Genomic DNA, 17,390 nt, shown 5'->3' with positions numbered 1-17,390 from the left:
GGACTACCTGCATTCACACTCTTATGCACTGACTCTGTAAACACACTGGACTCTACCCACACACTCACACATACTTACACCCCAACACACACACACACACACACACAACATACGCCCACACACAGATAACATGCACACACACTGGACTCTACCCACACACTCACACATACTTACACCCCAACACACACACACACACAACATACGCCCACACACAGATAACGTGCACACACATGCATACTGACGCCCTGCACACACACTTTCACAATCACCACATACGATGCTGCTATACACTACGTAAATGTAAAGTACATACAGCACCAGTCAAAAGTTTGGACACACCTACTGATTCAAGGGCTTTTTATTTTTTTTTATACTATTTTCTACATTGTAGAATAATAATGGAGACATTAAAACTATGAAATAACACATATGGAATCATGTAGTAACCAAAAAAAAGTGTTCAATAAATCAAAATATATTTTATATTTGAAATTCTTCAAAGTAGCCACCCTTTGCCATGATGACAGCTTTGCACACTCTTTGCATTCTCTCAACCAGCTTCATGAGGTAGTCACCTGGAATGCATTTCAATTAACAGCTGTTAAAAGTGAATTTGTGTAAAAATAATGAATTTGTTAATTTCCTTAATTTCCTTCAAAGACCAAGTCCATATTATGGCAAGAACAGCTCAAATAAGCAAAGAGAAACGACAGTCCATCATGACTTTAGGACATGAAGGTCAGTCAATCTAGAACATTTCAAGAACTTCTACATTTTTTTCAAGTGCAGTCGCAAAAACCATCAAGCGCTATGATGAGACTTGCTCTCATGAGGACCGCCACAGGAAAGGAAGACCCAGAGTTACTTCTGCTGCAGAGGATACATTCATTAGAGTTACCAGCCTCAGAAATTGCAGCCCAAATAAATGCTTCACAGAGTTACAGTAACAGACATCAACTGTTCAGAGGAGACTGCATGAATCAGGCTTTCATGGTCGAATTACTGCAAAGAAACCACAACTAAATGACACCAATGAGAAGAAGAGACTTGCTTGGCCCAATAAACACAAGCAATGGACATGAGACCAGTGAAAATCTGACCTTTGGTCTGATGAGTCCAAATATTAGATTTTTGGTTCCAACCACTGTGTCTTTGTGAGACGCAGAGTAGATGAACCGATTATCTCTGCATGTGTGGTTCCCACCGTGAAGCATGGAGGAGGAGATGTGATGATGTGGGGTGCTTTGCTGGTGACACTGTCTATGATTTATTTAGAATTCAAGGCACTCTTAACCAGCATGGCTACCACAGCATTATGCGGCGATACGCCATCCCATCTGGTTTGCACTTAGTGGGACTATCATTTGTTTTTCAACAGGACAATGACCCAACACACCTCCAGGCTGTGTAACGGCTATTTGACCAATTGACCCATTGAGATGGTTTGGGATGAGTTGGACCGCAGAGTGAAGGAAAAGGAGCCAACAGGTGCTCAACATATGTGGGACTGTTGGTTGAGAGAATGCCAAGAGTGTGCAAAGCTGTCATCAAAGCAAATGGTGGCTACTTTGAAATATAAAATATATTTAGATTTGTTGAACACTTTTTTGGTTACCACATGATTCCAGTAGGTGTGCCCAAACTTTGACTGGTACTGTATCTACCTCAAATACCTCGTACCCCTGCAGATCAACTCGGTACTGGTACTGCCTATATATAGCCATGTTATTTTCTACTTCCTGTATATAGCCATGTTATTTTCTACTTCCTGTATTTAGCCATGTTATTTTTAATCTCTTTTTTTATTCGTTATTCACTGTGTCTATTTTAGCATTGTTGGAAAAGGACCAGTAAGTAAGCATGTCATTGTTGTCTACGAAGCAAATTGAATTGAATTTGAATAGAATTGAAAAGTCTTTGTTTTTCTATGGGTGTGTTTGTTTATGTGTGTGTGTGTTACCTGAAGGAGATAGCGTAGGAGTTGATATCGCTGCGTTTGCGGAGCAGGTAGGCCCCGTCTCTGGGTACCCTCATCAACATGTGTTCAGCCTGGACACGAGAAAGACTGGAGTGGAACCACCTAAACACAACATAACACAGAGTACTCACACGTCTGTGTGTATGAGGATGTATGTGTGTATGAAAGCGTGCATGTATGAGGACGCGTGTGTGTGTTTATGAGGACGCGTGCGTGTGTGTATGAGGACGCGTGTGTGTGTTTATGAGGACATGTGTGTGTCACAGGAGGTTGGTGGCACCTTAATTGGGGAGGACGGGCTCGTGGTAATGACTGGAGCGGAACAGGTGGAAAGATATCAACAACATCAAACACATGGTTTCTATATTTTTGATGTCATTTCATTCACTCCGTTCCAGCCATTACTATACGCTGTCCTCCCCTCAGCAGCCTCCACTGGTGTGTGTGTGTGTGTGTGTGAACATGGGGAACACAACATGTGTGTTACTAACACATTAACTTTCTCTCTCTCACACACACACACACACACACACACACAAACACACACACACACACACACACACACACACACACACACACACACACCCCAACACCCCTCCCCTCTTACTCTCTGCTCTCGTGTGCGTTGGGCTGTGGTACAGGGCTGCCCAGCCTCATCTCAAACTCGTTGCAGCGTAGGGGCGTGTCTCTGTAGTGGCAGATGAGTCTATACAGGCTGTCAAACACCAAGTTGTCAGTCAGGTAGTAGCGGGTGGAGCCAGACTCCTGGCGGGAATGGATCCTACAGTGCTGCACACGCCCAGATCGCCTGGAGGGGAGGGGCCACAGGTGTCAATCAAGATGGAAGGGCCCACACATGACATCATATCCTGGGGACCTACAAGGTTCCAAATGGCACCCTACTCCCTACTGTATTGAGTGTACTATCCTGAACAAAAATATAAACACAACATGTAAAGTGTTGGTCCCATGATTCATGAGCTGAAATAAAAGATCCCAGAAATGTTCCATACACATAAACAGCTTAATTCTCTCAAATTGTGTGCACACATTTGTTTACATCCATGTTAGTGAGGCCACTCACTAAAAGGCCACTCTAAAATATACTATTTTGTCACACAAAACAATGCTACAGACGTCTCAAGTTTTGAGCATAGAGAGGACCAGCACAGAGAGGACCAGCGTAGAGACATAGAGAGGACCAGCACAGAGAGGACCAGCATAGAGAGGACCAGCATAGAGACATAGAGAGGACCAGCACAGAGAGGACCAGCGTAGAGACATAGAGAGGACCAGCACAGAGAGGACCAGCATAGAGAGGACCAGCATAGAGACATTGAGAGGACCAACATAGAGACATTGAGAGGACCAACATAGAGACATAGATTGGACCAGCATAGAGACATAGAGAGGACTAGCATAGAGACATAGAGAAGACCAGCATAGAGAGGACCAGCACAGAGAGGACCAGCATAGAGAGGACCAGCATAGAGACATAGAGAGGACCAACATAGAGACATAGATTGGACCAGCATAGAGACATAGAGAGGACTAGTATAGAGACATAGAAAATACCAGCATAGAGACATAGAGAGGACTAGCATAGAGACATAGAGAAGACCAGCATAGAGACATAGGTGACTGACCAAAAGGAGAGAGTGTAGTCTCCTACGAAGGTCTCACTCTCTCGGACCAGGAAGGTCCCATCCTTGCCCCCGCCCTCACAGTACTCCTGCAGCAGTTTCTCAGCAACCTGTCTCCCATCCCGCCCCCCTCCCAGCTTCCCATGGAACCAGCGCTCTGCACAGTGCTGCTCATTGTTGTTACACTCCTAGATGGGGAGGAGAGGGAGGGGGACAGAGGGGGGTGGGGGTGGGAGGAAAGAGGGGAGAGGGGGAGAGAGAGGGGAGGGGAGAGAGAGAGAGATTAGAAATGCAAATTACAAAACATTCCGTTCCACTTAATTCGACATCCTGCTATTTCCCTAGTAAGTACTGTAGTTAGACATTAAGTGGTAAAATAGTAATTACCTAACAATTACATTTAGGTTTCTTTCCTCACATTGAAGGTCATTGAGTGTGTTGAATTCTTTTAAGTAGGTCACAGAAAGTATGTTGTTCACAAATATGACCAAACAGGACAGTTAAATAAGGTGTGAGCAAGAATTGTTTGTTCCACTCACATTTGTAACCATCCCTCTCACCTCTTTCCCCCTCACACCCTCCTCTTCCTCCTCCTCCTCCTCTTCCTCGGCAGTCTGGTAGTGAGAAGTCTCCTCCGAGTAGTAGATCTTATTACTGCTCAGAACAAAGTAGTGGGGAGTCCATGTCTGAAACACACACACACACACACACACACACACACACACACACACACACACACACACACACACACACACACACACACGTGTAACCAACATAGAAATGATGACACACACACATATCTACTGTATGTCCACACGTCACATACACATATGTTCCCACACACACACTCACGTGGTCTATGGGGTCTTCCAGGTAGAGAATGCCATTCCTGAGGGAGTTACTGATGTCAGCCTCAGAGTAGCTGGCTGACGTCACCTCTTCATACAAAGAGCCCTCCACCAGTTTCTTGTGCTGAAACACACACACAGTTTAGTTAAGGTTGACTAGTGGTTGACTTTGGGTCAGGATTGTGTCTGAAATGGCATACTATTCCCTTTTGTAGTCTTATGACCAGAGGCCCTACAGCCATTTCAGACAGCCATGTCAGACACAGCCCACAGACATAGGCATGGTCATGTTATGGTCAGTGTGTTTGACCGTTCGGTTGTTCAGTCACCTTGATGAGTATCTTCCTGCGTAGCTGGTAGGGCGAGGGCAGCTCATCTGCATTCAGGTCCACTGGTTTGGTCAGCAGCAGATCTCCAAACACCTTCTTAAAGTGAGTAGCCATGTTCCTTTGTTGGACCACACTACAGTGGTCCTCAATGGACAGAATCACTGGGTACCTACAGATACAGATACACACAGATACAAACACACGTGTAAGACACACACGTTAAAGAGAGACAGTGAGTGAGTGAGTGAGTGAGTGAGTGAGTGAGTGTCTACTCACTCTGAAGTGACAAAGGCATGCTCTTTGATGGTGTGCAGCACATCCAGGAATTTGATCTTGGAGGTGAGAGTGTGGCCATGGTAGATGATTGGCAGGTCATCAGGCCCATCCCAGCAATCAACTGAAACAATGTTTTCACACAGTGCAAGGTCAAAGGTCAAGGTTAGATTTGATTTGATCAATAATTGCCTTGAATGTTCCTGCATGCTTTATTCTTGTGTGGTGTTGCTTTGGCAATACAACTTTTTTTCATCATGCCAATAAAGCATTTAGAATAGAATTGAATTGAGAAAGAGAGATGGAGGGAGTTGAAGAGGAATTGAGAAAGAGAGATAGGGGGGGAGGAAGAGGAATTTAATTGAGAAAGAGAGATAGAGGGAGTTGAAGAGCAATTGAATTGAGAAAGAGAGATAAAGGGAGTTGAAGAGGAATTGAATTGAGAAGGAGAGATAGAGGGAGTTGAAGAGGAATTGAATTGAGAAAGAGAGATAGAGGGAGTTGAAGAGGAATTGAATTGAGATAGAGAGATAGGGGGAGTTGAAGAGGAATTGAATTGAGAAAGAGAGATAGAGGGAGTTGAAGAGGAATTGAATTGAGATAGAGAGATAGAGGGAGTTGAAGAGGAATTGAATTGAGAAAGAGAGATAGAGGGAGTTGAAGAGGAATTGAATTGAGAAAGAGAGATAGAGGGAGTTGAAGAGGAATTGAATTGAGATAGAGATAGAGGGAGTTGAAGAGGAATTGAATTGAGATAGAGAGATAGAGGGAGTTGAAGAGGAATTGAATTGAGATAGAGAGATAGAGGGAGTTGAAGAGGAATTGAATTGAGATAGAGAGATAGAGGGAGTTGAAGAGGAATTGAATTGAGATAGAGAGATAGAGGGAGTTGAAGAGGAATTGAATTGAGATAGAGAGATAGAGGGAGTTGAAGAGGAATTGAATTGAGATAGAGAGATAGAGGGAGTTGAAAGGAATTGATTTGAGATAGAGAGATAGAGGGAGTTGAAGAGGAATTGAATTGAGATAGAGAGATAGAGGGAGTTGAAGAGGAATTGAATTGAGATAGAGAGATAGAGGGAGTTGAAGAGGAATTGAATTGAGATAGAGAGATAGAGGGAGTTGAAGAGGAATTGAATTGAGAAAGAGAGATAGAGGGAGTTGAAGAGGAATTGAATTGAGAAAGAAAGATAGAGGGAGTTGAAGAGAAATTGAATTGAGAAAGAGAGATAGAGGGAGTTGAAGAGGAATTGAATTGAGAAAGAGAGATGGAGGGAGTTGAAGTTGAATTTAATTGAGAAAGAGAGATAGAGGGAGTTGAACAGGAATTGAATTGAGATAGAGAGATAGAGGAAGTTGAAGAGGAATTGAATTGAGATAGAGAGATAGAGGGAGTTGAAGAGGAATTGAATTGAGATAGAGAGATAGAGGGAGTTGAAGAGGAATTGAATTGAGATAGAGAGATAGAGGGAGTTGAAGAGGAATTGAATTGAGATAGAGAGATAGAGGGAGTTGAAGAAGATGAAGGTTCTTACGTTCTATGCAGCGACAGCCCATCCTCAGGCAACGAGCGTAGGCCTCTAGAGATGACTCACTGGAGAACTGATCACCTGTCAGATACCTGAGAGAGAAGGGGGAGAAAGGGAGAGGGAACGAATGAGGGAGAGGGAGGGAGAGAAGAGGAAGATAGGAGAGGAGGAAAGGAAGTGAAAAGAGAGTGTTATATGGAGGGTTGAATGAGCAGTATGTAATTTGGTAATTTGAGAGAGATACAGAGAGGTAGAGGTATAGAGGTATAGAGGTGTGACCTTACGTGTTGTGTGATGAGGAAATCCAGTACTGAGACAGGGGTCTCTTCATGTCGTCAGAGACAACAACAGCAGGTCGAGGGTCACACAATGAGTTCTCCTTGGAGTACAGGAACGTCAGGAACTGAACAGAGAACAAAACATTAGAGGATGAGCAGACCAGGGAGAGAGAGAGTGGTGTGTATGTGTGCATGTGTTTGTATGCATGCGTCTTACCTCATCTAGCTGTAGCATAGGTTCGGTCTGTGCTCCACCCCTCAAGTAGCCCGTTAGGAACTCTCTGACGCGGCTCAGGTCCGACGCCCATGACTCCTGCATGTGTCACATGGTCATGACATCATCAACATGCGACCAGGAAACACGTCTCAGTCATAGAGTTGGATTGAGGGCTAATTTGCCACAAAGCTTGTTTTAGCATTTGCAGTACCATTGAGGACTCACAATTTTGAAGTAGTCAACTGGGTGGGACTTTCTATGGGTTAAGGAAAGATCACAGAAATTCATCCAGGTCATCAGGAGAGATCACCAATGAATTATACTCCTGAGCAAACGTTCCATAACTACAGGTGGCAGTTAGATCACCAACCTTAGCCTTATCCTATCCCACCTCAAAACCTTCACTTACAGCCTCCTCGACCCACTGCAGTTCGCCTATAGAGTCAACAGGTCTGTGGACGCCGCTGTCAACATGGATCTCCACTACATCCTTCAGCACCTCGACAACCCAAAGACTTGTGTGAAGTCATCTGACTCCATTTGTCAGTGAATCAAGAACTTCCTGTCCAACAGGACACAATACGTGAAGCAGGGAAAACCTCTCTTGGACTCTCTGTCCCTTCTTCCATGCTCACTCTAATCCAACGAATGCACCGCCGACAACCCGTTGGTCAAACAACTCAAGTTCGCAGATGACCCCACCCTGGTCGGGCTTATCTCCAACGGTGACGAGTCTTTGTACCGGAGAGAGGTTGACAGGATGGTGGCCCGGTGCAGTCACAAAAAATCTACGGCTTGAAATCAACGGCTCAGCTGTAAGTACGGCTGAGTCATTCAAATTCCTGGGGACCATCACCTCCCACAACCTCAAGTGGGAGGACAACAGCACAGTGGTCACCAAGAAGACACAACAGAGGGTGCACTTCTTGCGTCAGCTGAATAAATTCAAACTCTCACTCTACACAGCCATCATCGGGTCCATCCTCACCTCCTCGATCACTGTCTAGTTCGGAATGCCTCTGCCTGGTCCAAGGGCAAACTGCAACGGATTGTGGAAATGCTGTGAGGGTCATCGACTGCCACCTGCCCTCCATCGTAAACCTTCATGACTCCAGGACAAGGAAGCATGCAGGAAAGATCATCACCGACCACTTTCACAACGATCGTCACCTCTTCCAAAGACTCCCCTCTGGCGAACGGTACAGATCAATCACAACCAAAACCTTCTGCAACCTGAACCGTTTCTTCCCCCATGCTGTGACCCTTACCAACCGGCCACCTGGATCTTCTGATTCATGGACTATGCACTCTTCAATACGCACACTGTCTATGAACCCTACAATACGCACACTGTCTATGCACCCTGCAATACTCACACTGTCTATGAACCCTACAATACGCACACTGTCAATGAACCTTGCAATACTCACAATGACTATGCACTCTGCAATATGCACACTGTCTATGCACCCTGCAATAATCACACTGTCTATGCACCCTGCAATACGCACACTGTCAATGAACCCTACAATACGCACACTGTCAATGAACCTTGCAATACTCACAATGACTATGCACTCTGCAATATGCACACTGTCTATGCACCCTGCAATAATCACACTGTCTATGAACCCTACAATACGCACACTGTCAATGAACCTTGCAATACTCACAATGACTATGCACTCTGCAATATGCACACTGTCTATGCACCCTGCAATAATCACACTGTCTATGCACCCTGCAATACTCACACTGCCTATGCACCCTGCAATACTCACACTGCCTATGCACCCTGCAATACTCATGCTGTCTATGCACCCTGCAATACTCACACTGTCTATGCACCCTGCAATACTCACACTGTCTATGCACCCTGCAATACTCATACTGTCTATGCACCCTGCAATACTCACACTGTCTATGCACCCTGCAATACTCACACTGTCTATGCACTCTGCAATACTCACGCTGTCTATGCACCCTGCAATACTCACACTGTCTATGCACCCTGCAATACTCACACTGTCTATGCACCTTGCAATACTCACACTGTCTATGCACCCTGCAATAATCACACTGTCTATGCACCCTGCAATACTCACACTGTCTATGCACCCTGCAATACTCACACTGTCTATGCACCCTGTAATACTCACACTGTCTATGCACCCTGCAATAATCACACTGTCTATGCACCCTGCAATACTCACACTGTCTATGCACCCTGCAATAATCACACTGTCTATGCACCCTGCAATACTCACACTGTCTATGCACCCTGCAATACTCACACTGTCTATGCACCCTTCACTTTCTTCCTAGAACTGCACATTGCTCTTTGCACTGCCCTTTGCGCTCTGCCACGGACTAACTATATTTCCCCCATTGCACATCGTCATGTCCATGTAGTTTTATTCATACATCTCTACCTGCATAAGTTATAATGTAGCTGACTATATATGGTTTGTAATGTAGTCTGTAGTTTTATTCATACATCTCTACCTGCATAAGTTATAATGTAGCTGACTATATATGGTTTGTAATGTCGTCTGTAGTTTTATTCATACATCTCTACCTGCATAAGTTATAATGTAGCTGACTGTATATGGTTAATTGTCTGTCTGTATACTCTGTTAATTGTCTGTCTGTATACTCTGATTTTTGTCTGTCTGTGTACTCTGTTTATTGTCTGTCTGTAATCTCTGTTAATTGTCTGTCTTTTTTTTTTCTTCAAGGTTTCCAAGATGGTGTAGCAGTCAGACATCCTTTGTCCTCCTCGTCTTGTCCCGTGTATATATGTTTTGTATCTTTTTGTCTTTTTCTTCGCATATCTTGTTATATATTTTTTCTAAAAACTAAACTTCAAAACACACTCCTGCAACCCGCCTCACCAAATGTGGAGCGGATCTATTTTTTTTCCAAAAGTATTAGTCACCTCATATCCAAAATCCACAACAGAAGCTAGCCAGAAGTTAGCCAGAAGCTAGCCAGAAGCTAGCCAGAAGCTAGCCAGAAGTTAGCCAGCTCACTAGCTAACGTTAGTATTCAGCTAACCACGGCTAGCAGTCATCAGCTATCCTTTAGCTAGGAAAGCTATCACCAGTTTTATACTACACGACTCAGACCAGAGCATATCCCCGGATTTCTACCGCAAGATCTGGACATTTACACCTGGATCTTGCAGCTAACTAGCTGCTATCCGAGTGACTATTGGCTAACGTCGATTCCGGAGCAAACACCAATTATCCTGAAGCTAGCCAACTGAAGAGTTCCATCAGCCACTCCTGGGCTACAAACACCTATCCGGACCCGTTTTACTGCCGTTCCGGAGCCCCACCGGGCCTTCACGACTGGAATACCGACATTATCTGCCCAAGGGAGTTATTAAACTGGCCCCTCCATCGCGACGTAACCTGAACGCCCATCTGCTAACTGCGGCCCACTAATCGTTAGCTGTCTTGAGCATATCGGCTGCTATCTGAACAGGTCTATCGAACAATCTTCTTGGGCCACTATAACTATAACTATTTTGACAATTGGATTTGTCCCCTCTACCACACGGAACCCACTAATCTACCGACGGAAACGCACGGGGTGGCTAAAAACAGACCTCGGCTCGGCTAGCTGTCTGAATCGCCGTGACCCCAACAAACCTCACTACTCACTGGACCCTTATGATCACTCAGCTAAGCATGCCTCTCCATAATGTCAATATGCCTTGTCCATTGTTGTTCTGGTTAGTGTTTATTGGCTTATTTCACTGTAGAGCCTCTAGCCCTGCTCATTATACTTTATCCAACCTTTCAGTTCCACCACCCACACATGCGATGACATCACCTGGTTTCAATTATGTTTCTAGAGACAATATCTCTTTCATCATCACTCAATGCCTAGGTTTACCTCCACTGCATTCACATCCTACCATACCTTTTTCTGTACACTATTCCTTGAATCTATTTTATCGCCCCCAGAAACCTGCTCCTTTTACTCTCTGTTCCGAACGTCCTAGACGTCCAATTCTCATGGCATTTTGCTGTACCCTTATCCTACTCCTCCACTGTTCCTCTGGCGATGTAGAGGTGAATCCAGGCCCTATTCCCCAGGCACTCTCTTTTGATGACTTCTGTAACCATAAAAGCCTTGGTTTCATGCATGTTAACATTAGAAGCCTCCTCCCTAAGTTTGTTTTATTCACTGTGTTAGCACAGTCTGCCAACCCGGATGTCTTAGCCGTGTCTGAATCCTGGCTTAGAAAGACCACCAATAACTCAGAAATCTCCATCACTAACTACAACATTTTTAGACAAGACAGAATGGCAAAAGGGGGTGGTGTTGCAATCTACTGCAGAGATAGCCTGCAGAGTTATGTCCTACTATCCAGGTCTGTACCCAAACAATTTGAACTTCTACTTTTAAAAGTCCACCTCTCTAAAAACCAGTCTCTCACTGTTGCCGCCTGCTATAGACCACCCTCTGCCCCCAGCTGTTATCTGGATACCATATGTGAACTGATTGCCCCCCATCTATCTTCAGAGCTCGTGCTGCTAGGTGACCTAAACTGTGACATGTTTAACACCCCGACCATCCTACAATCTAAGCTTGATGCCCTCAATCTCACACAAATTATCTATGAACCTACCAGGTACCACCCCAAAGCCCGTAAACATGGGCACCCTCATAGATATCATCCTAACCAACTTGCCCTCTAAATACAACTCTGCTGTTTTCAACCAAGATCTCAGCGATCACTACCTCATTGCTTGCATCCGTTATATGTCAGCGGTCAAACAACCTCCACTCATCACTATCAAACGCTCCCTGAAAGCCTTTCTAATCGACCTGGCCCGGGTATCCTGGAAGGATATCAACCTCATCCTGTCAGTAGAGGATGCCTAGTTTTTTTTTTTAAAAGCCTTCATCGCCATCTTAAATAAGCATGCCCCATTCAAGAAATTTAGAACCAAGAACAGATATAGCACTTGGTTCTCTCCAGACCTGACTGCCCTTAACCAACACAAAAACATCCTGTGGCGTTCTGCATTAGCATCGAACAGCCCCTGTGAAATGCAACTTTTTAGGGAAGCTAGAAACCAATATACACAGGCAGTTAGAAAAGCCAAGGCTAGCTTTTTCAAGCAGAAATTTGCTTCCTGCAACACAAACTAAAAAAAGTTCTGGAACATTGTAAAGTCCATGGAGAATAAGAGCACCTCCTCCCAGCTGCCCACTGCACTGAGGATAGGAAACTCTATCACCACCGGTAAATCCACTATAATTGAGAATTTCAATAAGCATTTTTTCACGGCTGGCCATGCTTTCCACCTGGCTACCCCTACCCCAGTCAACAGCACTGCAACCCCCATAGCAACTCATCCAAGCCTTCCCCATTTCTCCTTCTCCCAAATCCAGTCAGCTGATGTTCTGAAAGAGCTGCAAAATCTGGACACCCACAAATCAACCGGGCTAGACAATCTGGACCCTTTCTTTCTAAAAATTATCTGCCGAAATTGTTGCAACCCTATTACTAGCCTGTTCAACCTCTCTTTCGTGTCGTCTGAGATTCCCAAAGATTGGAAAGCAGCTGCGGTCATCCCACTCTTCAAAGGGGGGGACACTCTTGACCCAAACTGCTACAGAGCTATATCTATCCTACCCTGCCTTTCTAAGGTCTTCGAAAGCTAAGTTAACAAACAGATCACCGACCATTTCGAATCCCACTGTACCTTCTCCGCTATGCAATCTGGATTCAGAGCTGGTCACGGGTGCATCTCAGCCACGCTCAAGGTACTAAATTATATCTTAACCGCCATAGATAAGAAACAATACTGTGCAGCCATATTCATTGACCTGGCCAAGACTTTTGACTCTGTCAATCACCACATTCTCATCGGCAGACTCAACAGCCTTGGTTACTCAAATGATTGCCTCGCCTGGTTCAGCAACTACTTATCTGACAGAGTTCAGTGTGTCAAATCTGAGGGCCTGTTGTCCGGGCATCTGGCAGTCTCTATGGGGGTGCCACAGGGTTCAATTCTTGGGCTGACTCTCTTCTCTGAATATATCAATGATTTCGATCTTGCTGCTGGTGAGTCTCTGATCCACCTCTATACAGACGACACCATTCTGTATACTTCTGGCCCTTCTTTGGACACTGTGTTAACTAACCTTCAGACGAGCTTCAATGCCATACAACTCTCCTTCCATGGCCTCCAACTGCAAGTAAAACTAAATGCATGCTCTTCGAACGATCGCTGCCCGCACTTGCCCGCCCGTCCAGAGTAGTGCTCTGTTAATTGTCTGTCTGTGTATTCTGTTAATTGTCTGTATGTATACTCTGTCAATTGTCTGTCTGTGTATTCTGTTAATTGTCTGTCTGTGTACACCAATAAAGGAGATTCTGATTCAAGAAGAATACAAAACAATGTGAGGTGGGGAGATGGATAGACATCAAAGAAAAGGAGGAGATTCTGATACCTGTTCAGACAACACACTCCTGGTGGCAGTATGTATGTAACCTTTCAGTTTGTTTACAAACTGTCAATAAACTCATAGAAGTAGTAGAAGAAGAAATTGAGAACATTAAAATGGAGATAGTTCTCAATGGCACTGTCCATGCTATCACATAAACCATTAGTGCAAAGATGCAGAGATTAGCTCTCTAGTACATCTCTAGAGAGCTCATACAGTTACAGACAGCAGCATCTGTTTCACTGAGCAGGAGACTCTCACAGCAGCACTGTGTAATACGTTAACCGTGAAGCACGTCAAAATGTGCCAGTACCTTCTGATCCAGCTGTAGAAACTTCTGGAAGTCGTAAAAAGAGATCTGACACAGCTCTGGTCTGTCCACATTCCTACACACACACACACACACACACACACACACACACACACACACACACACACACACACACACACACACACACACACACACACACACGCGCGCACGCAGGCAGGCAGGCAGGCAGGCAGGCACGCACGCACGCACACACACACACACACACACACACACACACACACACACACAGAAAATGTTTCAAAGGGCAGTACAATATCTATAGGTTACCTCTAATTAGTAGGTTGAGAATAGAGGAGAATAAAAAAGGAGGTAGGAAGATAGATAGGCATCAAAGAAATGGAGGAGATTTGGGAAGACACATATGGACAATAGGAGGTGGAGGAAAAGAGAAGAGGAGGAGGTGGGACTCACCGGAGGGGGAAAGAGAGCTCCAGCTGCTCAATGATCTGAGGGAACAACGGGAGAGCCTGGTGAGGGAGGGGTACATAGGGCATGGAGTGTGTGTGTGTGTGTGTGTGTGTGTGTGTGTGTGTGTGTGTGTGTGTATTTGTATGTGTGTGTACGTATATTTTCTATTACTCACACTCCTCTGTGCGTCGAACATCAATGTTCTGTAGAGCTGAGCAAAGTGAGGGAAGGAGAGATCACACCTGGCTTCCACTTCCTGTCCAGACAGGAAGTACACACGTTATTACATGTACAAATCATCTCATTTAAAACTGTGGCAGCCTGTACATGCCTGGGGATATCTATCATCTATTACCTGTAGCTTGTCTTTGAGGAAGCGCATGTTGGGGACTCTGTAGTTGATATGAGGTAACAGGGCCTTCACATCCTTTACTGTGATACTGGACAGGACAATATAATAAAGAAACAAGAGATTTAACAGAGACAATATAACATTACTGACCGGACAATAAAATGTTACATTTATTCATATCAGTTTGAATTGTCACTCTTCCATCAGGTCCAGTGACTCACGCAGTACCAATCTGAACCAGCAGGGGAGGTACGTTGACCAAAGGAAGGATTACAGTGTTATAGTTCTGTTAAGTTGTATTTCAGTCTGTTTTAGTTATGTTTCTAGCCATAGCAAGTGTAGAGTTTAGTTATATTTCTAGCCAGAGTAGAGTTTAACTATGTTTCCAGCCAGAGCTAGAGTAGAGTTTAGTAATGTTTCCAGCCAGAGCTAGAGTGGAGGTTTATCATGTTTCCAGCTAGAGCTAGAGTACAGGTTAGCCAGAGTAGAGTTTAGTTATGTTTCCAGCCAGAGCAAGAGTGGAGTTTAGTTATGTTTCAAGGCAGAGCTATAGTGGAGTTTAGTTATGTTTCCAGTCGGAGTTAGAGTGGAGTTTAGTAATGTTTCCAGCCAGAGCTAGAGTAGAGGCTAGTAATGGTCCAGCCAGAGCTAGAGTAGAGGTTAGCCAGGGGAGAGTTTTGTTATGTTTCCAGCCAGAGCTAGAGTAGAGGTTAGCCAGAGTAGAGTTTAGTTATGTTTCCAACCAGAGCTAGAGTGGAGTTTAGTTCTGTTTCCAGCCATAGCTAGGGTGGAGTTTAGTAATGTTTCCAGCCAGAGCTAGAGTGGAATTTAGTTATGTTTCCAGCCAGAGCTAGAGTGGAGTTTAGTTTAGTTATGTTTCCAGCTAGAGTGGAGTTTAGTTATGTTTCCAGCCAGAGCTAGAGTAGAGTTTAGTTATGTTTCCAGCCATAGCTAGGGTGGAGTTTAGTAATGTTTCCAGCCAGAGCTAGAGTGGAATTTAGTTATGTTTCCAGCCAGAGCTAGAGTGGAGTTTAGTTTAGTTATGTTTCCAGCTAGAGTGGAGTTTAGTTATGTTTCCAGCCAGAGCTAGAGTGGAGTTTAGTTTAGTTATGTTTCCAGCCAGAGCTAGAGTATAGTTTAGTTATGTTTCCAGCCAGGGCTAGAGTATAGTTTAGCTATGTTTCCAACAAGAGCTAGAGTGGAGTTTAGTTATGTTTCCAACAAGAGCTAGAGTAGAGTTTAGTTATGTTTCCAGCCAGGGCTAGAGTAGAGTTTAGTTATGTTTCCAACAAGAGCTAGAGTAGAGTTTAGTTATGTTTCCAGCCAGAGCTAGAGTAGAGTTTAGTTATGTTTCCAACAAGAGCTAGAGTAGAGTTTAGTTATGTTTCCAACAAGAGCTAGAGTGGAGTTTAGTTATGTTTCCAACAAGAGCTAGAGTATAGTTTAGTTATGTTTCCAACAAGAGCTAGAGTGTAGTTTAGTTATGTTTCCAACAAGAGCTAGAGTAGAGTTTAGTTATGTTTCCAGCCAGAGCTAGAGTAGAGTTTAGTTATGTATCCAGCCAGAGCTAGAGTATAGTTTAGTTATGTTTCCAACAAGAGCTAGAGTGGAGTTTAGTTATGTTTCCAACAAGAGCTAGAGTATAGTTTAGTTATGTTTCCAGACAGAGCTAGAGTAGAGTTTAGTTATGTTTCCAACAAGAGCTAGAGTGGAGTTTAGTTATGTTTCCAGCCAGGGCTAGAGTATAGTTTAGTTATGTTTCCAGCCATAGCTAGAGTAGAGTTTAGTTATGTTTCCAGACAGAGCTAGAGTAGAGTTTAGTTATGTTTCCAACAAGAGCTAGAGTGGAGTTTAGTTATGTTTCCAGCCAGGGCTAGAGTTTAGTTTAGTTATGTTTCCAGCCATAGCTAGAGTAGAGTTTAGTTATGTTTCCAACAAGAGCTAGAGTGGAGTTTAGTTATGTTTCCAACAAGAGCTAGAGTATAGTTTAGTTATGTTTCCAACAAGAGCTAGAGTAGAGTTTAGTTATGTTTCCAGCCAGAGCTAGAGTAGAGTTTAGTTATGTTTCCAGCCAGAGCTAGAGTATAGTTTAGTTATGTTTCCAGACAGAGCTAGAGTAGAGTTTAGTTATGTTTCCAACAAGAGTTAGAGTGGAGTATAGTAATGTTTCCAGCCAGAGCTAGAGTAGAGGTTAGTAATGGTCCAGCCAGAGCTAGAATAGAGGTTAGCCAGGGGAGAGTTTTGTTATGTTTCCAGCCAGAGCTAGAGTAGAGGTTAGCCAGAGTAGAGTTTAGTTATGTTTCCAGCCAGAGCTAGAGTGGAGTTTAGTTCTGTTTCCAGCCATAGCTAGGGTGGAGTTTAGTAATGTTTCCAGCCAGAGCTAGAGTGGAATTTAGTTATGTTTCCAGCCAGAGCTAGAGTGGAGTTTAGTTATGTTTCCAGCTAGAGTGGAGTTTAGTTATGTTTCCAGCCAGAGCTAGAGTAGAGTTTAGTTATGTTTCCAACAAGAGCTAGAGTAGAGTTTAGTTATGTTTCCAGCCAGAGCTAGAGTATAGTTTAGTTATGTTTCCAACAAGAGTTAGAGTAGAGTTTAGTTATGTTTCCAGCCAGGGCTAGAGTATAGTTTAGTTATGTTTCCAACAAGAGCTAGAGTAGAGTTTAGTTATGTTTCCAACAAGAGCTAGAGTATAGTTTAGTTATGTTTCCAGCCAGAGCTAGAGTAGAGTTTAGTTA

The 17,390-nt window shown here is 44.0% G+C and overlaps 1 protein-coding gene across 2 annotated transcripts in view; it reads right to left on the bottom strand.

Annotated features, from left to right (window-relative positions):
• Positions 1 to 17,390, bottom strand: part of LOC110523019 (1-phosphatidylinositol 4,5-bisphosphate phosphodiesterase gamma-1) — a 72,272-nt gene that overhangs the window by 23,973 nt on the left and 30,909 nt on the right. For both annotated transcript variants that reach the window (XR_005051875.1, XM_036978559.1), the window contains 14 exons: positions 14,661 to 14,745; positions 14,481 to 14,561; positions 14,309 to 14,343; positions 13,880 to 13,952; positions 7,096 to 7,191; positions 6,885 to 7,003; positions 6,607 to 6,692; positions 5,075 to 5,195; positions 4,799 to 4,967; positions 4,474 to 4,593; positions 4,182 to 4,307; positions 3,625 to 3,809; positions 2,586 to 2,786; positions 1,961 to 2,080 (listed from right to left, as the gene is read on the bottom strand). Coding sequence is in view for 1 of the 2 variants with exons in the window: in XM_036978559.1 (XP_036834454.1) it covers positions 1,961 to 2,080; positions 2,586 to 2,786; positions 3,625 to 3,809; positions 4,182 to 4,307; positions 4,474 to 4,593; positions 4,799 to 4,967; positions 5,075 to 5,195; positions 6,607 to 6,692; positions 6,885 to 7,003; positions 7,096 to 7,191; positions 13,880 to 13,952; positions 14,309 to 14,343; positions 14,481 to 14,561; positions 14,661 to 14,745 (1,617 nt within the window). In the remaining variant the exon portion in view is untranslated. The remainder of the gene's footprint in view (positions 1 to 1,960; positions 2,081 to 2,585; positions 2,787 to 3,624; positions 3,810 to 4,181; positions 4,308 to 4,473; positions 4,594 to 4,798; positions 4,968 to 5,074; positions 5,196 to 6,606; positions 6,693 to 6,884; positions 7,004 to 7,095; positions 7,192 to 13,879; positions 13,953 to 14,308; positions 14,344 to 14,480; positions 14,562 to 14,660; positions 14,746 to 17,390) is intronic.

Source organism: Oncorhynchus mykiss, chromosome 5 (assembly GCF_013265735.2).
Source record: "Oncorhynchus mykiss isolate Arlee chromosome 5, USDA_OmykA_1.1, whole genome shotgun sequence".
NCBI classification, from domain to species: Eukaryota; Metazoa; Chordata; class Actinopteri; order Salmoniformes; family Salmonidae; genus Oncorhynchus; species Oncorhynchus mykiss.
The sequence above is the reverse complement of the archived record's forward strand: the minus strand, read 5'-3'. Positions and strand labels throughout refer to the sequence as shown.